The 26464-nt window shown below is 37.9% G+C and overlaps 1 protein-coding gene across 1 annotated transcript in view; it reads left to right on the top strand.

Annotated features, from left to right (window-relative positions):
* The window catches only part of CSMD3 (CUB and Sushi multiple domains 3), a 778187-nt gene that overhangs the window by 443301 nt on the left and 308422 nt on the right, over positions 1-26464 (top strand). The window contains 3 exon segments of the mRNA XM_029063925.2: positions 514-630; positions 6226-6441; positions 7826-8014. Coding sequence (XP_028919758.1) covers positions 514-630; positions 6226-6441; positions 7826-8014 — 522 coding nt within the window.

The following is a 26464-nucleotide window of genomic DNA, read 5'->3' as shown; positions in this document are numbered from 1 at the left end:
TGACATATTTTTCTCAAGCAAGCTATATATAACAATTTGGAGTGACTATCAATTCCTTCTTAACTTAATGACAAGGACCGCTCAACAATTAATTACCCATTTTCATCCCCAAGCCCTTTATGTAAATATTGTTTATAATTATAACAGTACCAGACAAGAGCATCATTCAAGCTTCAATTTAGAATAATGATCCAGATACACTACGTGCCTCTATTTCTCTATAGGATATGCATTAACTAGATCATTGAGGAACCATTATAACACTGTTCAGATAAAACCTGTCCACTAGTGGTCATTATGGATGTGACGCCAAAGCTATTAAGCCTTTCTTTATAATACATATCAGAAAACATTTGCAGCTGTGGGAAATGTTTTCTTGTGTGGATTCTGTTAAGAAATACACATTTTCTCTGATCCATGTAGTTCAGCCAAAGTCAATTTGCAGTTTATTTAAACAGAGACTTATGTACCTGCAATCTTACTGCTCATTCTGATCTACTTCTTTATTTTCAGCATTATGTGGGGGAGATATAAGGGGACCTAGTGGAACAATACTATCCCCTGGTTATCCTGAATTCTATCCAAATTCTCTGAATTGCACATGGACTGTAGATGTAACTCATGGAAAAGGTAAGATGGTTGACATGTAAATGAGTTACTGTTTTTAATAAATCACTCTTTTTTATCATATAAAGCATGGCATGTCATTTCCCTTGAGTAAAATCAGATTAGTAGTACTGTTTGAAAAAAAAATATTGAAATTTTGCATTTCAACTTTTACACTGAATTTTTATATTCTTCAAATGGACATCATTTAAAAGGGCTGAATTTCCTGTTAGTCATATCAATTAATAGCATTCATTAAGCACATGCTATCTGCAACACTATGCTCTTGGGAGAGTAGAATAAATAAAACAAATATGAGCCTTACCATCAAGCAACTTAACATCTGTCATATGCACACTTAAAAACCAACAGCATATGCGTATGTATACATCTAAAAATAAAATACTCATATATGTGCTTTATAGTCACATAACTATTAAATATTATGTTGGTGTCTCTATTTTTAAAGAGGTATTTGGTAAGCACTTATTATGTGTCAGCCATTATTCTAAGCACTGAAGTAGACACAGGTTAATCAGGTTGGACACAGTTCTTGTCCCACATGAGACTCACAGTCTTAAATCCCATTTTACAGATTGGGGAACTGAGGCATAGAAAAATTAAGTGACTTGCTCATGGTCACATATTAGCCAAGTTGAGGAGCGGGGTTTAGAATCCAAGTCCTCTGACTTCCAGACCCATGCTCTTCCCACTAGGCCTATCTGCTTCTCTCTTTTGATATTGATAATTTTTCAGGAAATATAGCCAGGAAAAGGTTTATTCAAGTACAAAGAACTTAGTTTTTGTCCCTGAAATTAAATTTAATAGACTTGAATTTGAATCAAACTGTAATAGTAGTGTAGTCCCCAACATGGATCAAATTGAACAAAAACTGGCAACTAACATTTTTTTCTAAACACATGGTTACTGCAAAAAGTTTAATTCAAGGATCAGCACCTTGACTTTTTTGGTCTTCCATCAACTCCAGATGTAAAAGTGTGAATATATCTCAGAAATATTGCTTGGTGCTTTAAGTTAAATTTTCTAAACCAGTAGAAGCAGAGAAGGCATTTACTGTGGAAGACTGAACTAAGTGCTTGGAAAAGCACAGCATAAACAATAGACAAGTTTCCTGCTGAGATGGAGGAAGGAAGAAGAGATAGGAGGGAGGGAAGAAGGCAGGCAGAGAGGAAAGGTGGAAAGAATGGACAGAAGAGAAGGAACTGTGCTCAACCCTAGTGGCTAGCTGTAACCAAGTATTTTAATAAAGCAATATCCCTTCTTGCTCCATGCAATTCTTGGCCAGTCAAGAATGGTGGTCTAGAGGTTCCCACTCCCTGAGCAATAATTTTTTGCAGTAGCTCTGTGGCATTGCCCTGCAACCAGGAGATGATTACAGTAACAATGGAGCCAGAATGATGTCCATGTAGATAGTGCAATAGGCCACCCCAAATCAGGGCAGTGCTGTTTCCATATTTGAATCCCAATCCAGGTCTGTGTCCCACTCCAGGTCTAGGTGTTCACCAGAGTTGTGATAGCATGCAGAAGAAACTCCAGTTACCTGTGGTCTAACATAGCCAGTTTTGGTCTTAACCTTTTGGAGATTTGAAAGAGGAAAATCAGTTAACTGATATGAGAGTGTTAAGGAAAATAATAACACTATAGTATATTCATTGAAAGCATTCTTATGAGATTCTTAAAGGACTAAGAAACATGTTAAATGAAAATCTATCTGGAGGACCTTGAGATATAGTCCAGCTGGACTGTGTGATTCTGGAGGGAAAAATTCACCTTTACAAATCAGCCCTACAGCTAAAATCATACTGACTGTCCCTTATGTGCTTTTATCCAGACACAAATTCCTTCAATGCTTTTGTTACAGGTGTCAAGAATCAGAGATAAATAGATTTATGGGACCTCTTTTGTTGAAAAGAAATACTTTTAAAGTATATATATATATATAATATATATATTTATTCCAGTAGGGCTTAAGCCTGACGAAAGCCAGTGGCTGTCTTTTTTTTTTTCCATTTCAGAGAGTAGATTTCTGGTTGGAAGCAAAAAAAAAGCTGCCTGTTATTTCTGGCTATAATGGATAGATGGTATATAAAATGAACTACCTTGTATTATAGAAGAGGGCTTCAGGCAACCTACTGTGTAAATGCAGATTTAATTAACACTTTATGGCTTTGTATTCCTTTAGGTTGTAAGTGTTGATTAAATATATATTTTCAAGGAAAGGAATGCAGCCTGAACTATTTTTTTCCTAGACACCATAAATGTTTTACATGAAGTTTTAATATTCCATCCCTTCAAAAACTATCTCTGTATTTCACAAGTATATCTACTGAGGTCACTGATAAGATACATTTTAAGAGAAGAGTTCTATTTAAAATCAAAAAAAGATCTTTGCCAAAGAAGCTCATTGTAACTATTGCCCTCTTAATAAAAAAACACTAAAAAAGTGTGAAGTCCAGGTCTACACTTGCAGTATGAGGTAAAAAATTAATGAAGTTGTCTGCATATTTCAGGAAATTATTAAACTGTACACTAGCCAAATGACTGAAGGTGAAGCTTACATAGCTGGATAATTACTATACACTTCACTCTGCTTTCCTAGTGTAGATCAGACTTTGACCTCCTGGGGAGGCAAAGACCGTAATCCAGGCTTCAAACAGCAGCCCCAGTGAGTGCTCATTTTACCACAGACCATCTGGGATCTGAGTAGGTTTCATATTAATAATAATAATGATATAATGGTATCTGTAAAGCACTTACTATTTGCCAAGAACTGTTCGAAGTACTGGAGTAGATACAAGGTAGTCAGTTTAGACACAGTCCCTGTCCCACACAGGGCTCACAGTCTTAATCCCCATTTTACAGTTGAGGTATTTGAGGCCCAAAGAAGTGAAGTGAATCGCCTAAGGTCACAGAGCAGACTTGTGGTGGAGCTGGGATTAGAATTCATGACCTTCTGACTTCCAGGCCCATGCTCTATTCAGTAAGCCATACTGCTTCTTCATGCTGGTTCATGACTGGGACTCCCTATGTCTTTCCATCCCCCTACTGACCAAGTCTCCATTAGATCTGAAACCTAGAATATTGCTGTGGCGAGTGAGACAAGGGTGTCTTGCCTGTTAAACCTAGTAATATGAGTGGTCTGCATATCTTGATTCCCCAAACCTAGAGGAGCTTCATCTTCTGTCGGAAGTGACCCCTGCCAATGCTCTGCTATGGCCAAATGTTTGGATTCTGATACTCTGTATGCTTAATTTTTTTGTTGTACTTGTATTTTGGGAACTCTGGGAATATTTTTCTCCTCCTTAAATGGAAAGGTTGCAGGGACTCTTTATATTTATTAACACTGTGAGTCTCATTTAGGGCAGAGACTGTGCCCAACCTGATTTGTTTGTATCCATCCCGTTGCTTATGACAGTTCCTGACACATAGTAAGTGCTTAACAAATGCCACAATTACTATTAATTATTATATTACTTTACAGTAACTTCAGCAGAATCCAGAAGAATCCATCGTTCATCCTTAAAAAAAGATAATTGATAATAGTAATGATGAGGGCAATTATGGAACTCCTTGCTTAGAAGAAATTCATATTTTTATCCCAATACACCTATTAGGGGAATGTAGTAGTAAAATACTAGAGAATATATATTTTATAAATGTTTAATAAGATATTTTAACCCAGTACACATATTTAGGGAATGTAAAAGTAAAATATCTAGAGAATATACATTTTAGAAATCTTCAATAAGAATAGTAAAATCTGGGTGGTGTTTTTTTTTTTTTTACTTCATATTGGATTAGACTTAGTTCTGTTGACTTAAATATTAGGACCTATTTTCCAAACCTTTGATTATTTTGGTTGCTTTTTCACCTAAAAGTCACAAAGGATTGGTTTTTCATTTATGGTTGCAATTTTTGTCATATGAACAATAACGAATATGGCATGTATTTTTAAGAATATACCACATAGAATGTGGTGCCACATTCCTAACTATGGGTGTTAGGGAAATAATGTCTCCCAAAGATATGGATTGATGTGAGACCAGCGCCTGACTCAGAAGGCTCATCTGGCTTCTTGAGCTGTTCCATTAGTGGCATCCATTTTCCTTAGTTTACATCAAATGTAGAATTCAGATCTCAGTCCATGAAATCAATCACCCAGCATCAAATATCCAGGCTTAACTGACCTGTTTTGTGGAGTGGTGTGTGAAGGGATACTCAAATAGCACCTGTATAGTAAGCAGAATTAAACACAAAGTGTGACAGAAACATTTTAAGGATGCTCATCAACGATGTAGCATGACTGAGTGCTGCTGATTAATAATGCCATAGATTGTGCTAATTAGGAACGTAGGGATATTATACAACAGAAAAAGTAGGAATATTGTGAAACTGAGAAGCATAACTGGTGTCAAGAACAAGGACAGAAGACAAGTGTGATTTCATACATGTCATGTGGAAGGGATTGTTTGTTGCTAGCCAGTTTTTTTTTTCAGTTTACTCCAATATGTGGTAAAAATTTCATCCAGTAGCATTACTTTCTAACCTAAAAGGCATTAGCATGTAAATGTTTAAAGCACACAATAATCATAGTCATATTTGTTAAGCACTTTCTCTCTGCAACATACTGCACTAAATACCGGAATAGATATAAGACAGGTCAGATTCAGTCCGTATCCCAGTGGGGCTCACAGTCTAAGGAAGAAGGAAAACACGTATTTCATCTCCATTATGTAGATGAGGAAACTGAGGCAAAGATAAATTAAGTGACTTGCCAAAGATCAAACAGCCATCAAGTGATGAATCTCAAATTAGAACTCAGGTCCCCTGAGTCCTTGCTCTTTCCTTAAATAGTAACACTGGTTGACATTATTATTCTTTTTACCATTTTACATGTAGAATTTAAAATTATCTGATTCTAAAATAATTTGCATTTTTCTGGTAGAGTTGTTGAATGTAAATAATGGGAAAAATACTTCTAAAAATTGTTATCCAATTAATCAACCAGAGGTATTTATTGAGGGCTTACCCTGTTCAGAACTCACAATTAAGGGATTTCAAAGATTGTGATCAAATGGTTAAATTGAAATGCAATTAGAATTGCCTAGTGGAGAAACTGTGAATCATAAAACCTGACTACTTACCTGCTGTGATCTTGGGTAAATGACTTAACTACTTGATACCTCTTCAGGAAAATGGAATTAAAAATTCCAGCTCTCCCTCCTTTTTAGACTGTGAGTCCCTTTTGCGACAGGGACTGGTCTGATCTAATTGCACTGTAGCACTAAGCCCAGTGCTTGGCATAAAATGAGTGCTTAATAAATATCATTATTATTTGGATGTGAGCAAAACCAATACTTGTAGTTCTCAGTCTTGTAATCTTAATAAGCAAAATGGCATCCACCTTAAGAAACTTTTCAAATATATATTTCTTTCAAAATTGCATATTTTGTATGTAAAATGTAAAGTTCCAGACAGTGCATTTGACTTCATGTAGCCAGGCAAAATACTCTGTCACTTGATTATTAATCGATCATTAAACTGCATTGTGTTAAAGGTGTGACCCTTAAGAAAATGTTATTTTGTGTTTTATAATAGGAGTGCAGTTTGCCTTTCACAGCTTTCACTTGGAAGATCACCATGACTACTTACTAATTACAGAAAATGGTAGTTTTACTCAACCTTTGGCAAGATTGACTGGCTCAGAAATTCCTTCAGCAATCAACGCTGGCCTCTATGGAAATTTTAGGGCACAATTGCGTTTTATTTCAGACTTTTCTATATCATATGAAGGATTCAACATTACATTTTCTGGTGAGAAACAAAATGCTCTCTTTTTCTTACTATGAATAAAAGTCAATATGGCATTTGGTCTGAAGAGAAATTGGGCTAAGGATCCTATTGTATACTGCGGGACAGGGAGGGTGCAGGTGATAGCCATGGTCATTGGAAGCTGGTCCTCAACCAACCACTACAGAAGAATTGGAAAGAGCTGTTCTGGTTCTGGTGAGGGTGGAGAGAGAGGCAAGAAGGCTTCCCTCTAATTGCTTAATGGCCATTTTGGGGACAATATAATAAAGCTAATAGGCATGATCCCTTCCTGCAGGGATTTGCAGACTATTGGTACAATAACCATACATCATGTGTCTGAACTTAAATTTTTTTTTTTTTGATGAGATGAAAAGTTTATCAGCACGGAAATTAAATACAAAATTGAGAACTGTAGTTTATGTTATTACTAGGACTCAAAGATGGCATTTTTCTAGCTAAAATGAGTTTCACAAATTTAACGGTATTAGGCGTCTAGTTACCATGGTTAACAATCCCAGTTACAATTAGAGAAACATATTCCCTGAACAGAATGTTGCAAACCTGCATGTATATATCGATATGCATTTGTTTTCTCAGGTGAACCTAGCATTCCTAGCCTCAGTCCCCAGAGAGTTAGTATTATTGCATATTCTCAGATCCATAATACTGATAAACACCAAACCACATGAAAACCCATTTCTAATCATTAGCTAAGCATGCAAAAATGAGGAAAATAGAAAAGAAATCAAACCTTATACATGGAATAGCACAGGCACACACTCACAGATGTGCAAGAATCATACACATATCCAACACTGATCTTTACACAGAAACAGACCTATAGATAATCACAGAAGCCCAAAGATGGGCACATGAAAAAAATCTACTGAGGATTCATGAATCCACTCATGGGAAAATGTGGACATATGTAGGAAGAGACCATAGGCAAGCCATATACATTTTTTTCCCTGCTGTGGCTATTCAGTAGGAAAATGCAGCAAAAGCAGGGGTAGAGACACCACTCACTGAGTTAGACACACACATCTGCAAAAATTAAAAATATGCCCAGAGACCATACATTTAAGAATTCATTCAAGCACATGGAAGGACACCAATCATCCCCTCACTTGCCCCATACGAAGATGTATAAGCTCAAGCATGAACTCATAGGAACATGAACTGAGGGAGTCACAGGGATGGAGGAGTGAAATAGAACCTATTAAGACAGAAATATACCGACAGAGGAAGATTAAATGTAACCATCAGAGTCGTCTATAATAGGCTAGTAATTACACTCCAAAAATGTTCTCTGAGCCAAAATGAAAAGTGAATAGAGATGGTGTGGAAGTCACCATGTTTTTTAGTCTTTATTTTTTTCAATTTATAGAATATAACCTGGAACCTTGTGAAGATCCAGGAATTCCAAAATTTGGTAACCGGATCGGATTTAACTTTGGAGTTGGAGACACTCTCACTTTCTCTTGTTCATCTGGATACCGCCTGGAAGGAGCTTCAGAAATCATCTGTCTTGGTGGTGGCCGCCGTGTATGGAGTGCACCTCTGCCAAGGTGTGTGGGTACGTGGTCAGCTGCTTTCATTTGCTTGTCTGTGTAGTCATTGTCCATGGAGTTGCTAATGTACAACATGGGGACTTATCAGTTTTTAAGATATTTTCCCTTTTTTTATTTATTTGTAACTGCACAATAAATTTTAGGCTGTGTCCAAGCCCCCATGATTCTGAAATCCTTTCTGAGATGAGGCAGAAGATGGAAGTTAATGATTCAAAACCTTGTGAAGTAAAACTTCCAGGAAGTTTTGGTTGATATGGTGGGGAAAGAACACACATAACAGATCATTTCTTTAGAGAGAATTATTGATTCAGAAGAATTGAGGTGTGTCTGTGTGTGTATATATGTGTGTTTTCTTTCATGCTTGACCTTCATTTAAGGGATACTGTAAGATGTATTGACTAAATCTTTGCAATTCCTACAGTTTTTGGTGGTTGATAAATTAAGAAAGGAATTGATTTAGCACTTTGATATATGGGAGATTAGAGACAGTCTAAATGAGGGTTTGCGCCTTCAACATCAATCTTGTGAAATTAACATCTTCAGTTGTAAAAAGAAACTATGCTCTATTTTCCCATACTGCTAAAGTCATTGGTATTATTTCATTAGGCACTTGTGGTGCATTAACTTTTCCAGGCTATGGGAAACTATAGCTAAGGTTATAGATTAGTGTCTGTGAGGCTGAAAGACACTTTGTTTTAAAGAACTTTTCACAGGGGAAATTCAGTGCCGACCTTTACTTAATGGAAATTTCACAGTGCATGCAGGATAGGCTCATTTATACCAATAGCCTTGTATCTGAGATTTTCTAAGGCACTATACAATTAGACTTTTATTTGGACTTTTCAAGTTTCCATACTTGACTACTTTAGAAGTCAGTGAGATTATCAGGAAAGAGGCCCTGGCAATTGGTTACATGTCCCACTGGGTTATGAATGCACTTATTCAGTAAGAATATTTTCTCTGCACTAGCTTGACCTAAAGACACTATTCATTTCTACTGCCAGAGCTATACTACCTGTTAGAACTTAGTTTCTTTGAGATGTATCAGATCATGTTTCCAGGCCCTTAATTATTATTGATTTGGCCTTTACTGAAGGCTAAACCTGATGCAAATGCCTATACAAAACTTACAGGTTTTGACAGAAACACAAACTTTTATTAAGGGAAGAGCATGGATGGGCTTGTGAACCAAAGGACATGGGTTTTAATCCCAGCTCTGCCAGTTGTCTGCTGTGTGACCTTAGGCAAGTCACTTAACTTCTCTGTGTCTCAGTTACCTCATCTGTAAAATGGGGATTAAAATGTGAATCCCACATGGACCAACCTGATTACCCTGTATCTATCCCAGTGCTTAGAACAGTGCTTGGCACATCATAAGTGCTTAACATTTAATATTATTATTATTTTCATTATTAATGTAGAAGCAAACTTCTTTTATGTAGATGTGTGACCTCACAATCAGCTTATGACAGACACATTCAATAGGACTACCAGGATTTTCTCAGCAGGCAGGAAAAGAGAAAGAGCAAGCAAGACTCTTCTTCCCAAATTAAAAAAAGTTCCATCCTGCTTCCCACTGATGCTCATTCCCAGATGATTCAGGGAAAGGTAGTCCTCTGATTTCTTCATTTGTTTTGTTTACTTTATGGTATTTGTTAAGTGCTTACTATGCCTCAAACATTGTTCTAAGTGGGGAGTAGGTTCAAGTTAATTCAGTTGGACAAAGTCCCTGTCCCACATGGGCTCACCGTCTAAGTTCTCAGGCAGCAGCTATTGCAAAATCATTTCCTATTTCCTTTTCAGTGTCAAGTTTAATTCATGCAGTCATATGAATTTTTGAGTATCTACTTGTGGAGAACACTGTGCTAAAATGCTTGGGGATGTACAATAAAAGGAAAAGATGCAGCCTCTGTCTTCAAGAGGGAAACACTTTTATGGAGGGTATAGGGAGATGATATATGTATTATTTGGACCAAAAGGAAAATTGCTCAGTAAATTCCATTGATTGCTTGACAGTACATTTGTCAACAAAAAAGGCCCCACATGGCTATCCATTAATGAATAACTGTAATATACTAATATATGCGTAAATGCTAATAGTGGTTGATGGGATGACAGTAACAGGGAGGTGAAGAATAAAATTTTTAAAAAGTCTCATGATAGACGTGGCTTTTTAGTGAAGCTTGAAATATCAGAGGGACATGGTTTTGCAGATTTGTTGTAGTAGTTGTAGTTCCAGCGAGGGAGGCCATGAAGATGGCCCAGTGAAAAATCTCTCAAAGAACCAAGTGACATGGGTCTCCAAGCTACCTGCCACTTACTTGCTATGTGACCTGATCTTAGACAAGTCATCTAACTTATTTTGGCCTTACTGATGTGCCAAGCACTGTACTAAGTGTTGGTGTAGACATACTAAATGAGAAAAATTGTGGCATTTCTTAAACTCTTACAAGATGCCAAGCATAGTACTAAGGGAAGAAGTATGGTGAAGTGGGTAGAGTACAGGCCGGGCAGTCATAAAATAATGGATTCTAATCCCGGCTCTGCCGCTTGTCTGCTGTGTAGCCTTGGGCAAGTTACTTAACTTCTCTGTGTCTCAGTTACGTCTCAGGAAGGTTATGAAATGAAATGGGACTGTGAGCACCATGGAGGACAGAAACTGTGTCCAACCTGATTTGCTTGTATCCACCCCCAAGCACTTAGTACAGTGCCTTGCACATAGTAAGAGCTTAACAAATACCATATTATTATAAGTACGTTCTGGGGTAGATACAAGATTATCAGGTTGGATACCGTCTGTATCCCATGTGGGGCTCTCTGTCTAAATAGGAAGGAGACCAGGTAAGTAATCCCCAGTTTAGAGAGAAAGAATCTGAGGCCCAGAGAAGTTAACTTTCTGCCCAGTGTCACACAGAAGACAAGGACAGAACTGGGATTAGAACTTCTGCGATTAGAAGGACGGGTGTCCTTTGACTCCTGTACCTGTGGTCCTTCCACTAGATCTTGCAAATGATTCTTTTCTGCTTATTATTGAATCACTTGTGCTTCTACCCCATGCAGGTAAGAAATATATTTTTCTAGCGTACAAATAATAGCAGTTTGGGAGCTATCACAAAGTTATAGGCTTTGGGAAAGATGGACATAACTGGTGCACTGTGGTGATAGTTCAACTGTGGAATATTTTGAAGGTCCAGTGTCAATTTTTTCAATGGATGTTGTTTCTGCTTCTTCTGTAATTTTCTTTTGTTTCTCTATTGCCTTCTTTGCATTTGGTTGTACCTTGTTATCCTTTAGGAAAGGTGGCAAGATTTTTTCTAGAGAGTCAAAAAGAGTAAAACTTCTGGGCAGTGAGCATACAAATAATAATAATAATAGTAATAATAGTGGTATATGTTAAGTGCTTGCTATGTGTCAGACACTGTACTAAGCGCTGGGGTGGATACAAGCAAATCGGGTTGAATACAGTCCTTGTCCAATATGGTCCTCACAGTCTCAATACCGATTTTACAGATGAGATAAATGAGGCACTGAGAGGTTAAGTGACTTTCCAAGGTCACACAAGAGAGAAGTGGTGGAGCTGGAATTAGTACCCAGTCTTTCTGACACCAAAACCCATGCTCTCTCCACTAGGCCGTGTTGTTTCTCTGAGCCAACCAGATAATTTAGACACACATAATTTACTTTATTGTGAATCTAATATGAATCATTAGCACAGTGGCAATGGTTATAAGTGTCCCGCCCCCATCCTACAATGCAATGCTGCCATACAGGTGGGAACTATTCCAGTAATATCCTGGATCTTTTGGTGATGCCACCTTCCATTCCTAGAGCAGTTCCTCCAACACCACCTACCAGTAGACAGGAACACAAACAGAGAAGGCCAAGAATTTGGTCACACATGCAACTTAGAAACAATGCTAGTCATAGCTTATCGCACTGTTTCTGGATTTGGGGAGAATGGATGGCAGTAGGATACCTAAACAGTTGTGTCCTGACGATGTAGAGTGCCTGTAAACAGGGAGGACAGAAGAAAATATTAAAATCACAACAGAACAAATTCTCAGACTATGTTGCTTTAGTTGTGAGACACCTGCAAAAGATGGAATATTGAAGGAAAAATAAAGTTTGTGTTTCCATATCTAGCTTTGGGAAGGTTATGAAATGAAATTGGGAGAAATGTAAACTGTCCCAAGAGCTGGGGAATTATAACAATTGTAGTAATGCATTGAAAGGGTATTGTTTTCTATCAGTTTGGTATCATCTTTAAATCTGAAGGATGACTTTATAAATATAATCATTCTGAGGGAATCCACATTCATATTTACAACCTTTTTTTTCCATTTTCCAACACGTTATATTTTTTCATTGTTCTTAGACAACTAATGTAATGAAACATATACATATTTATGTTATGTGCTCATAAACAATTCCACTATTATATGAGGTGGGGAGTATAAATTAAATATTTTTGAAGTGTTTCAGACACCTTTTTAAAGTATATTTTAATGTCCATTTAAAAAAAAAAAAAACTTTACTAGAATATCTTTGGAAAAAGGTTTTACCTTCTTTCAATGACTCAAATCATTGAGATGTGCATTTTAAAAGCTTATCATCTACTTCCATTTCCATGCATCATTTGTTTCCTGTGGGACTATACTGAAATTTAATTCTATCGAGCAGAGGTCAGATGATGGGCAAATGTGTAACATGTTGAAAGAATGTAAAATCATGCAATTTAAAAAAATAAGATCATTGAAAGTTTATTTTTGAAATTGAGTTTTCCCTATTGATTTTAGAAACTTCATTTCTTGAGGCGAAATCTGAATAGAGCTCAGAGGGTTCCTTTTAAACTTGCGTGATTCCTTATTGTCCAAGCCAGCTTCCACTTTTCGGGTCTCTAGACTAAAGCCCATGTGATGCATGACACAATTATGCTATGCCACATGCTGAGGACATTCATTCAGTTGTATTTATTGAGCACTTACTGTGTGCAGACCACTGTACCTTAGTACATTCATTCATTCATTCATTCAATAGTATTTATTGAGTGCTCACTATGTGCAGAGCACTGTACTAAGCGCTTGGAATGAACAAGTCGGCAACAAGTCGGCAACAAGTACAGTGTACGCTTGTACGCTTGCAATGTACAATTCAGCAACAGAGACAATCCCTGCCAACAATGGGACAAAGTGATGATGTCAGATGCAATCTATATAGAAACAGATACCACTTGCTGATTTGGTGCTGTCAAATCCTGTGCCCCTCCAGAGACAGGTTCACAGGCTGTGTCGTTGGATGGTGGTGTTCTGGATATGCTAGGTTCCAAATGTTATCACAGTAGCAGAGGCCCAGACTGATTTACTAACCCTGCACCAATATCTACCAAATTATGTAATTGTGGTATTTGTTAAGCACTAACTAATAATGATAATGGTACTTGTTAAGCATTTACTTTATACTTTTACTAAGCACTGGGATGGATATAAGCAAATCGGGTTGGATTCATTCCCTGCCCCACAATAGGGCTCACGGTCTCAACCCCCATTTTACAGGTGAGGTGACTTAGGCCCAGAGAAATGAGGTGACATTCCCAAGGTCACACAGCAGACAAGTGGAAGAGCCGGGATAGATCCTTAGATCATCCTGATTCCCAGGTGCTTGCTCTATCCACTGCTCCATGCTGCTTCTCTAAAAAACCTGCCCTAAATACAGTATTAAGCACTGGTCTCACTAGGACGGTGCCATATAGTGCTTCAAGTCTAAGTTGAAGAAACAACAGGTATTTAATCCCCATTTTACAGATATGGAAATTGAGAACAATATAAAGAACATTTGACATAGAAGTTAAATGACTTGCCCAAGGTCACACAGCTGGCAGGTGGTAGAGTTTAGCTATGTGCTCAAAACTCTACTAAGCCTTGGGGTAGATTAGATGCAGTCTACATGCCTCAAAGGGCTCTGACTCTAAGTGGGAGAGAGAATAGGTGTTCAATCTCTGTTTTGCAGATCTGGAAACTGAGGCACAGAGAAGTTAAATTACTTTTCCAAGATCACACATCAAACAGGTGGTGGATTTGGGATTAGGACCCAGGTCAACTGACTCCCAAGATCATGTCTTTCTACCAAGTTATCCAGTTTCTCATAAATAGTAGCATACAGTAGACAGGATTGTTAAAAGAAAAAAAATATACCATTTTCACATTTGAGATTTTAAATAATCTGAGTCTAAAATATTTACACTCTTTTTCTAAATGAAATAATCCTGCTGAGTGGGTGAAGAATGCAAATAACTGGTAAAAGTTCTCCTTTTAAATTGTGATGCTATTAATCGTATTTATTAAACACTTGGAGTGTGCCAAGGACACAAAAGTTTTAAACAATTATGGTTAAATCATGGTTGAACTGAAATGTAAGCACCATTACTTAGTGGAAAGAGTGTAAAATTGAATCATGAAACTGAGGTGCTAATCCTACTATTCTACTGTGTACTATATACTATTCTACTATTTGCCTGCTGTGAGAATTTGAGCAAGTCACTTAACTTCTTGGTGCTCAGTTTTCTTTCCCCTAAAATGAATTTTTAAAAACTCTTCTCCATTCCCCTTAGACTTAGGGAACCATGTGGGATCAGGACAGGATTTGATCTGATTGCATTGTATCTACCTAGAGAAATAGCGTGGTTTAGTAAAAAGAGCATGGGCTTGGGAATTATAGATTGTGGATTCTAATCCCGACCCTGCCACTTGTTGGCTGTGTGACTTTGGGCAAGTTACTTAACTTCTCTGTGTCTCAGTTACCTCATCTGTAAAATGAGGATTAAGACTGTGAGCCCCACGTGGACAACCTGATTACCTTGTATCTACCCCAGCAATTAGAACAGTGCTTGGCACATACTAAGTGCTTTACAAATACCATCATTATTATTATTACTCCAGGCATGTAGTAAACACTGAATAAATGCAATGATAATTTTAATGAAAACAAATAAATACAATGATTATTTTGTTGAAAACAAAGCCAATAGTTATTGTTCGGTCATAGCTGTAACAGCAAAATTGCATAGATCTGAAGAAACATTTGTAAGCAGGGATCATGTCTAGCAACTATATTGTATTGTACTCTCCCAAGCTCTTAGTATAATGCTCTGCACAGAGTAAAATGCTCAAGAAATTCCATTGATTGATTGATTAAGGTTCACAGTCTTAAGGAAGAAAACAGGTATTATAAACCTGATTTACAGATAAAGGAATGGAGGCACAGAGAAGTTAAATGAATTACCCAACATCACATAGCAGTGGTGGAGCAGGAACTGGACTAAAGTGCCCTGATTCCAGGCCCATGCTTTTTTTTTACTAGGTCAAGCTGCTGCTGCTGCTGAAGAAGTGTGCATGTTTCCAGAACCTGGGGAGGAGTTTTTGTAATCTGGCAAATTGCTTCACATGTAATGATAGTAATGATTCAACATTGACTTTGGCTAATATTCTGCTTGACAAAAAATTTCAAACCATCATTATCAGGGTTTTCGAAGAACTAGCATCCGGATCGTTGCCAACCTTCCTACTCATGTGTTCTATTTGTAGGGTGTTGGGTGAAAGACAGCCAGTAGGTTTAAAATTGATACTACTTAGCCCAGCTACTCCAATCAGTCTCATAAGGCAAATGTCACTAAAAGTGTGTGGGGGAGGGAAGAATAAGAGAGGAGGACCAGATAAAGGAAGAAGTGGAAGAAGAGGATGAAACAAGGTGAGGAAGAGAGATTTTGAACACTATAGGAAGAGGATAAATTTCAGGGAGTGAGAGATGGGTGGCACCAGCCGTGTACCTAAACTTTGTCTGGGTACATTGTACCTGCTTTAATCTTCTAAACTGTAAGCTGCTTGGCAAGGAAAATGTCTACCGATTCTGTGAGATCATATTCTCTCAAGCACCTAGAACAGTGCTCTGTGCACAGTAAGTACTGATAAATAAAACTGATTGATTAATCATGAAGGAAGATGATGATGGTATTTGTTAAGCACTTACTGTGTGCCTAGCACTGTTCTAAGCACTGGGATAGATACGAGGTTATCAGGTTGTCCCATGTGGGGCTCACAGTCTTAATCCCCATTTTACAGTTGAGGTAACTGAGGCACGGAGAAGTAAAAGTGACTTGCCCAAAGTCACACAACTGACAAGTGGTGGAACTGGGATTTGAACTCATGACTGCTGATTTCAAGCCCGTACACTTTCCACTAAGCCACGCTGCTTCAACATTCAACATTTTTATGGTATTTACGTGCTTCGTATGTGCCAGGCAGTGTTCTAAGAACTGGGTAAATACAAGGTAATCAGGTGGAATGCAGTCCATCTCCCACATGGAACTGTCAGTCTTAATCCCCATTTTACAGATTAGGTAAATGTGTGGCATGGAAAAGTTAAGTGACTTGGCCAAGATCAAACAGCAGACAAGTGGCATAGCCTGAATTAGAACCCAGGTCCTTCTGACTCCCAGGCCTGTCTTTATCCAGTAAGTCATGCTGCTTCTCATAGCTTCTTTCTTTTAATTTTACATTCCATTTCCTATTTTGCAATTTTGCTGAAAAAACCTAGACCCAACTTTGTGATTTATGTTTTAGATTCTTAGACTTTCCTCTTTTAAATCAGACAAAACCTATTTCCACTTTATGTATGAATCCTTAGTGTCTGTCAGACAAGTGAAAGCACATTTTGCAGTGAATTATCTAGGGCAGAATGCATCATGGCAGCATGGACAGCATCTCAGTAGTCATGTCAGACACAAATCCTACAATGGCACCACTATTTCAGTTCCTACTTGAATAGCAAATTTATTTCACAAACCACTTACCTCGTCAGGCCCATCCCAGAACTCACATTAGGTATCATTCTGCTGGCACCATCAATGCATATCCATTTTGCTTCTGCTCCATCAGTCTATACTTAAAAATTTTCTTTACTCAGAAATTCTAAAGGCTGATTCAGATTTATCACCCCTTCACACATCTTTGGTTCCACAGAATCTGCCCTCTGTAAACTCACCAAAGATCTCCTTCTCACTAAATCCAACAACCTTGACCAAGACCTGCCTCTAACACTGTGGACTCCCCCTTTCCCTTGGAAAAATGATCTAAGCTTGGCTTCACTGATACTGTCCTCTTCTGGCACTCCTCTTATATCTCTGACTACTCCTTCTCAGTTGCTTTCACAGTCTCCTTGTCTGCCTCCCATTTGGTTTGCGAGTCCCTCAAGGTTCTGTTCTGAGGCTCCTTCTGTTCTCCATTGACATGAACTCCTTTAGAGGACCCATTCTCATCCATGGCTTCAATTACCATCTCTACAGAGATGATTCTCAAATCTACCTCCTAAGTACTTACCTGTTTCCTTCTCAGCAATCTTGCAATTTCCTCCTTCCTTCAGGACATCTCTATTTGGATGTCCTACCTGCACCTCAATCTAAACAGGTAGAAAATGGAACTCTCATCCACCTAATTAAACCCCGTCATCCCCCAATATTTCCCATCTCTTTAGAAAACACCACCATCTTTCGTATCTCACAAGCCTGTAACCTTGGCATTATTCTTGACACATTCTCTTCATTCAGTACACCCCACAGTCAAACACCAAAGCCTCTTTGGCTATACCTTCACAACATTTCTAAAAGCTGCCTTCCCTCCCCATGCTAACTGCTGCCATGTTGATCCAAGCACTTATTTACTTACCTGACTACTGCACCATCCTCCTTGCTGACTTCCCTTCTTACAGTCTCTCTACACTCCAATTTTTAGCTTTACTCTGTTGCCTGGCTCATTTTTCTTAAAAAAAGTGTTCAGTCCACATCTTCCTACTCCTAAAGAACCTTCAGTGGTTCTTCATCCACCTCCACATCAACAGAAACTTTCAAGTGCTTTAAAGAACTCAATTAGATCTCTCCCTCCTATTTTACTTCTCTGATTTACTACTAAAACCCAGTCTGCACACTTTGTTCCTCTAATGCCAACCTATTCATTTGATCTTGTCTATCTTGCTGTCAACCCTGTACCCACACTCTCTGGCATGGAACTCCCTCCCACTTCATGTACTGCAGACTATATCATTTTGGAAAATTGATCCTTGTTGCAGTGAAGTATAAATAGTAATGAAGAAGCAACAGGGACATTTGGGGACATAGAACAGAGCTTTGAGAGGAATACCTTCAGTTGGGCAGTGGGAGACAGAAAAAGAACTGGCTAAGGATATTGAAAATGATCATTCCTTGAGGTAAAAACAGAACCAAGATTGAACTGTGTCAGGAAAAACATAGTTAATATTTCCAGAGAAGAAAGGTCCCCACTACTGAGAATTTGAAGATTAGAATAGAGGTCATTCGCTTTAGCAAGAACATGATCATTTGTTGCCCTGGTTGATTACAGTCTCGGTGGAGTAAAAGTGATGGACACTGGATTGTAGAAAATTAATGAGAGTTTAAAAATAGAAAGTGGAGAGAGCTGAGATAGACAATCCATTCAAGTAGTTTATTCAAAAATAGGAGGAGGAAGATGGAGTAATAGCTGGAAGGGCAATAATGGGCACAGTTTTTTTAGGAGAGACAAGACTGGGTTGGTGTTACAGATGGACTCTGAAAATGGTATAGTGATCTCCCTTGAGAGAAAGAGATTTATATCATGATGATGATGATGGTAGTGATTATGGTATTTACTAAGAGCTGACTACAATGTGTCACTGTTTAATATACTGAGGTAAAAGCAAATTAATTAGGTTGGACATAGTCCCTGTCCCAAGTGGGGCTCACAGCCTAAAAAGGAAAGGGAATAGGTGTGGTTTTGATTTTATGAATTAAGGAGCTGGAGAGTCATAGAGGACAATAGAGGAGTAGTGGTGCCAGTAGCTTCAGGAGAGAATTAAAGGTGTGGGCAGCGGCCATGAGTGTCACTGAGGAAGGTTAAGCAGTGTTATTGAGTGAAAGAGAGAGCAGACTTATGGTAAGTTGTGGCCTCATTCATTTCTATTCTTCCAATTCGTATACCCAAACTCTTATGTCAGCACTTTGACACCACCAAATCACTTAAGTACTCACACGACCCATTATCATTATCATCATGAATGGTATTTATTAAATGTTTACTATGTGAAGAGTACTGTACTAAGCACTTGTGAGGGTACAATATAACAGAGTTGGCAGACACATTCCCTGCCCACAATGAGCTTAATCTGGAAGGGGAGACACACATTAATATAAATCTAAACAATTTATACTATATAATTGAACTATATGTACATAAGTGTTAAGGGTGAGGAGAATATTAAATGCCCAAAGGTCACAGATCCAAGAGCAAAGATGAGGCAAAAAGGAGAGGAAGCCGGGGAAAAAGAGGGCTTAATCAGGAAAGGGCTATTGGATGAAATGTACCATTAATGCTTTGAAGTTGGGGAGGGAGATTATCTGGCATATATGGAAAGGAAGACAGTTTCAGGTTAGGGGGAGGATGTGGGGAAGGATTCCGTGGTGAGTTGGTGAGACAAGGAATACAATGAGTTTGTATTAGAATAAATACTCGAATTGTATTAGAGGGAATACAGTAAGTTTGTGCTAAAGTGAAGTTTGCAGACTGGGCTTTAGTAAGAGATTAATAAGGTAAGGTAGAGGGCAAGCTTTAAATCCAATAGTAAGGAGTTTCTGTATTGCAGAGGGAGATGGACAGCCATTTATAAAACTTAATGACAATAAATATAACGGACAACTATTGGAGGTTCTTGAGAAGTGAGGAGCCATGGGCTGAACTTTTTTCAGAAAAATTATCTGTGCAACAGAATAAAGTATGGACTGGAGTGGAGAGAAGGAGGAGGCAAGAAGGGCATCAAAGAGGTAGATACAGTAGGCAAGGCATTAGCAATTATAAATATTCAGTAGCACTATAGCAATTATACATATTTGGCATACTCCATTATTTCCTCCTACTGGTAAGTTACTTTAGTCCCTGTCTCCCCCACTAAACTGTAAGCTCCTCGAGGGAAGGTATGATGTCTACTAACTATGATGTCTACTAACTCTATTGTACTTCCCTGAGCACTTAGTAATTATTAATCATTGATAATTAAATACTTTTCATTTGCTGGCCAATAGCCAGCTATTTTATGAACCCTAACTTGCCTGTCACTACTAGCTTGTTTCCCACTTTCCTTTATTTCCACACACAAAATTTAAGCACTAATAATCTGAAGTTATTTGTCATTTTTCTTCAGAGTTCTGTGTTCCCATCCCTAATGTGTTCATTCCTCCTATTTATTATTATTCAGTTTTGTAGCATAACCATTTTTCTGAACAATGATCTGTCCTTCTCTGGATACTTCTTGTCAGCTAAAGAATTCGTGAGATTACTGCCTGCCAGTCTTCACATCTGTAGGTCTAAATTGATGCAGTTCCTACTCGGATTGCCTTATAATTAAAATATTTTCTTAAACTTAAATTGCTAATGGTAATTCCTTGGAGTATACCATAGTAACAGTTGCAGCAAATCTCATGGAACTGTCCTTGCGATGATAAATTCTTGGTTTCGTGCCTGTACTCAGGAGCCACAGTTGATTCCAAGCATAATGTATAGCACACAAGCCATAGACTCCCGACCCCAGAAATGGAACTGCAATGCAGTTGCCAATTTTGATTTAGATTTCCAACAGTGTTGTTGGGAATCCCCTTTTTATAGATCAATCTCATTTATCATTCTTGTTTCCTGAGGTCCCAAGAAAGCCTCTTAGGATAATGAAACTCAAGGATTTTTTTTTTTCCTATAAGGTATGCAAGGTCTAGTAATTATGCCTTAATGATTGGTCCTTGTGAGTGCAATAAAATAATCTCTTTGTATTGGCTGTATGTCTGTTTCAATCATAATTAGCTAGAAACCATACACCTCTTACAATTTCTGGAGCTATTTCAGCTTCTTTAATAAGAAGAGTCTCGGGTCACTTTGCCCTCTCGTATCTAATTTACATTTCTTAATGAATTAAGGATTTGTTCTGTGATTAGAAATTATGATACTGTTATAACAACACAGTGTCACTGTGTTGCTTCCAATTGTGTGTATGATCACTTAAGTGGTGGTGTGGCAGAATCATTGGATTGTTAAATTATTAAACACAGAAATATTCTGGGGAAAGGGAATTGCTAATGCTGGAACTGGGTGATTTCAACTTTTCCTCTTCGGCCAGGATATGTCAGCAAGGTTGACACTACTTTGCCACCTTGGTTTGCCCCACCATTCTTGTATATTCAGTTCCTTTTTCATATGATGAAGGATTTCATCCCCCTGCTCTTTCATCTCATGGAACAGAGCATTGGCCTAAGCTCATTTTAGGCAGGGATTGTGACTCCTCTCACAGTAATTGGATTGATTGATTGTTGATTGACTGGGGCCAGCAGCCAGATGGTGCTTTTATTTACAGTGTTTGTGAAGCACTTACTATGTACCAGGCATTAAGTTCTGGGATAGACATAACTTAAACATATTGTACCCAATCTGGTGCCCACAGATCTGTCATAAAACATATCAATGTCTAATATTAAAGTATCTTTTTCCTCTGCAATATACTGAGTACTTTGGGCGTCAGGAGTCCATTGAATACTCTCAAATACTTGCTATAGTGATCTACACACAGTACGCATATTATCACTCACTATACGTACAATACCTGCATAGGCATAATAAGCATGGATTTGTTAATCATGTGAAAAATAGTAGCTACAGTCTACTTGTAAACTTTCCCAAACTATACATTTCCATTACTGCTTTTAAGTTACCCTGTTATATATATGAAGGACGCTGAGGCCATCAGTTTGGTAATAATCACTAATTCATCACTTTGAAATTAGAGAAGCAGCATGGCTTAGTGGAAAGAGCCCGGGCTTTGGAGTCAGAGGTCATGGGTTCGAATTCTGGCTCTGCCACTTGTCAGCTGTGTGACTGTGAGCAAGTCACTTAACTTCTCAGTGCCTCAGTTCCCTCATTTGTAAAATGTCATGTGGGACAACCTGATTACCCTGTATCTACCCCAGCACTTAGAACAGTGCTTTGCACATAGTAAGCGCTTAAATACCAACATTATTATTATTAATTAAACCTACAAATGCTACCTTTCAAATAATAACAATAATAATGGTACTTGGTAAGCACTGTTCTAAACACTGGAGTAGAAACAGGTTAGTCAGGTTGGAAACAGTCCCTGTCCCACATGGTACTCACACTCTTATTCCCATTTTATATATGAGGAAGTTGAAGCCTAGAGAAGTTGAGACTTGCTCAAGGTCACCCAGCAGATGTGTCAGAGCTGGGATTAGAACCCTGGTCTTTCTGACTCCTAGGCCTATGCTCTCTTTATTTAGCCACACTGCTTCTCTACTAAGCCACACTGCTTCTCCGCTTCAAATTAGTGATTATAATTATTATTTCTACTATTACTATTATTATGCTTATTAAACACTTTTATGCCAAACACTGTTTTAATTGCTGGGGTAGATACAAGTTAATCAGGTTGGACACAGTTCCTGTCTCACATGGGGCTCACAGTCTGAGTGGGAAGGATAACAGGCTAATTGAATCCCTATTTTACAGTTGAGGAAATTGAGGTACAGTGAAATTAAGTGACTTGCCCATGGTTACACAGCAGGCAAGTGGCAGAGTGAAGATTAGAACATCAGGTCTTAGTGTCTCCCAAGTCTATGTTTATTTCATCTCAGTCACAAAATGTGGCTAGTGAAAAGTGTTATTTTCTTAAACATAATAAATGTGTCATTATGAGAGGTAAACATGAGTAATACCCAAATTGGTCATTTTTTATGTTTTATGATTTTTATTGATCATTTACTTTGTAAGAGGATTATACTAAACATTTGGGATAGTATAATAGAGTTTTTAAAGATAATTCCTGCCCTCCAGCAATTTACAGTCTAATAAAGGAGCTTAAAGTCATTTTAAATAATTTCACTTGAATATGCAGATATTGTAATCCTAGTTTGTAATAGTATTGATGACTGATTTTACTGTCAGCTGTTTGAGTGCAAGAACCATGGTTTTTACATCTGTTATATTCTTCCAAGTTACAAATCACACTCCATACACAATAGGTGCTCAATAAATAATAATAATAATAATAATAATAATAATGTTGGTATTTGTTAAGCGCTTACTCTGCACAGACCACTGTTCTAAGCGCTGGGGTAGACACAAGGGAATCAAGTTGTCCCACATGGGGCTCATAGTCTTAATCCCCATTTTACCGATGAGGTAACTGAGGCACAGAGAAGTTAAGTGACTTGCCCACAGTCACACAGCTGACAAGTGGCAGAGCTGGGATAATGATTCATTCCGTTGTATTTTTTGAACACTTACTATGTGCAGAGCACTGTACTTAGTGCTTGGGAGAGTACAGTATAACAATGAACAGACACATTCCCTGCCCATAAGAAGCTTACAGTCTAGAGAAGCAGTGTCGCTCAGTGAAAAGATCACGGGCTGGGGAGTCAGAGGTCATGGGTTCAAATTGCTGCTCTGCCACTTGTCAACTGTGTGACTTTGGGCAAGTCACTTAACTTCTCTGTGTCTGTTACCTCATCTGTAAAATGGACATTAAGACTGTGAGCCCCATGTGGGACAATCTGATCACCTTGTATCCTCTCCAGCACTTAGAACAGTGCTTTCCACATGGTAAGCACTTAAAAAATGCCATTATTAACATTATTTTTAGTGGGAGAGAGAGACATTAATATAAATAAATTACAGATATGTGCACAAGTCCTGTGGGACTGGGAGAGGGGATGCTTAAAGGGAGCAAGTCAGGGTGATGCAGAAGAGAGTGGGAGAAGAGGAAAAGGGGGATTAGTCAGAGAAGGCCTCTTGGAGCAAATGTACTTTCAATAAAGTTTTGAAGCAGTGGAGAGTAATGGTCTGTTGGATTTGCGGAGGGAGGGTTGTATTTGAGGAGGGAGATTTACATTACTGTGATTCAGATTAAAGTCCTGTGGTTACCACCTCAACCACTCAGAACCCAAATGGAAGATGAAGGTATACAAGCTTGGGATGATTTCTGCTCTTGGGAAGCTTACAATGTAATGAGGGAAATCGATGTAAAAATAGTTTACAGATAAGAGGATGAGGAAAAAGGCAATTAAAAGTATTAGGTCTTAAGTAATAGAATATGTGAGTATGTAAATAAGTAAGTTATGAGTATATAAATAAGTGCTTAGGTGCCATAGAAATCACAGGTATGGTTATATAACCTTAGATTTACAGATCTTTTATGGTATTTATTAAGCCCTTACTATTGCCAGGTATTGAAAAGCAGCATGGCTTAGTGAAAAGAGCATGGGTTTGGGAGACAGAGGTCATGGGTTCTTATCCCTAATCAACACTTGTCTGCTGTGTGACCTTGGGCAAGTTACTTCACTTTCTCTGTGCTTCAGTTCCCTCATCTGTGAAAGACTGTGAGACTCATGTGGGGCAAGCTGATTACCTTTTATCTGTCCCAGCACTTAGAACAGTTCTAAGTGGCACATAGTAAGCACTTAACAAATACCCTTATTATTATTATTATTATTATCATTATTACTGTAGTAAGCACTGGGGTAAACACCAGAAAATCAAGTAGGACACAGTCCGTGTCCCACATGGGGTTCGTAGTCTTATTCCCCATTTTACTGATGAGGCTCAGAGAAGTTAAGGCAACACAACAGACAGGTAATGGAGTCACACTCATGAACTCAGGTCCTTCTGACTCCTAGGTACGTGCTTTATTCAATAGGGATGCTGCTTCTTTTGTATATAAAGATGTCAAAAGAGGGGAAATTTTGCCTTTATTGAACTAAAGTTTCTCTGTCTTTAAATTACTCCCCAAGGATAAATTAGATTACTTTGGAAGTCACAAGAATTCACTCAGGTCACCAGTGCGTTCAATATTGCTTTATGTTCTAATTCGTACTCAATTGACTTGAAAGCCCTGGTGCAGATTCCAGAGTTTCTAACTTTTTCTCAGGAAGTAATTCAGACTATAAGAGAATATGGAGCTGTAGCTCAATAAAATTTGAATGATGTATTCATACTTAAAGTTGATGAGGACCAAGTAGGGTTCTTAAAAAAAAAAAAAACACCCCTCAACCAGTTTTTTAAATTGTTTACATAACCAGTTCTAATAGTACTCCAGGAAGTCCTTTAGATGATATTTGTTTTCATTTCTTATCAATTCATTTAGAAAATGATAAATATGTTGTCTTCATGGATTAATGTATGGAATATAGCCACTTTGTTCCAAGAGTATTTTATTTTGGGAATGTCCTATAATTTCTGATGAACTGCAATTTTCTCTGTGAGATATAGTTAGGATACAAATATCTAAGTTAGTGGAAATGTATTGCTATATATTTTAACTTACTGCTCTCATCGATTCAATTACTTGACCTTCCAGTGATGTGTGACTACAGAGGCAATGTTCCATAGTTGGCTCAGCAATTTTCCAGAAGCTTAAGGGTTATGAATTCTAATTATAGCTCTCTTACTGATTTCTCTATAGTGAAGTACCACAAAAGCTATTGGGGTGACTTATATATGTCATCCATTTTGGCCTTTGCTACTGTTAAGGAATTGTACTTCATCATCAGAAAACATTTATTGAGTAGCCACTTTGCACATATTGCTGTGCTTACCACCATGCAAAGCAAACTGAGTAAGTCTAATCTTAGAATTAAAAGTTACATTGTTCATCATTAATATGAGGGAATAAAGAAAGCATATGCCCCGTGGCACTGCATGAACTATTGACATATTAATTGAATAAAGTAGTAAGACTGAGTCCAATTACCTCAGGGCCTATTTTACTCTCTAATAGTAAAATAAGTCCATTGGGAGCCCCATTCAGAGACAGTGTAGAGGATTTCAGTGGACAGGGTATGCATATCATATGCCACAGTGCACTGTGTCCCCATAGTAATCTGAAACAATTAATTCTCATACCCAGGTCCCTAATTTACTATCAGGGAGTTAACTGAGACTCTTGGAGAATAAAGTCAATTAACAGTCTTTAAAAATTCATTTTCGTTTTTTTTTTGTTTTGTTTAAGAAATGAAAAGCAAATATGAGAAATCAATTCAGAGCCTTAATGAAATCTATCTTATCCAGGAAACCTTCCCTGATAAACATCTCATCACCCCACCCTGTTTGTTTTCCTTTCTTTATCACCAGTATACTTTACTCCTACATCCTAAGTACCTAGATGCTCACTCCATCTCCACAGCACAGCAGTTATGTACATATTCTTGTTGCTTACCTTATCTTATAATTTATGTTAATATCTGTCTAACTGTAAAATTTAAGCTCCTTAAGGGCATGGATGCTGTGTAACAATTTGTTGAACTCTCCCAAGAGCTTAGTAAAGTGCTCTGTAATCAGTCAATCAATCAGTGGTATTTATTGAGTGCT

The sequence above is a fragment of the Ornithorhynchus anatinus genome, chromosome 4, assembly GCF_004115215.2.
Source record: "Ornithorhynchus anatinus isolate Pmale09 chromosome 4, mOrnAna1.pri.v4, whole genome shotgun sequence".
NCBI classification, from domain to species: Eukaryota; Metazoa; Chordata; class Mammalia; order Monotremata; family Ornithorhynchidae; genus Ornithorhynchus; species Ornithorhynchus anatinus.
Note: the sequence above shows the minus strand (reverse complement) of the source record. Positions and strands in the feature narration are given on the sequence as shown.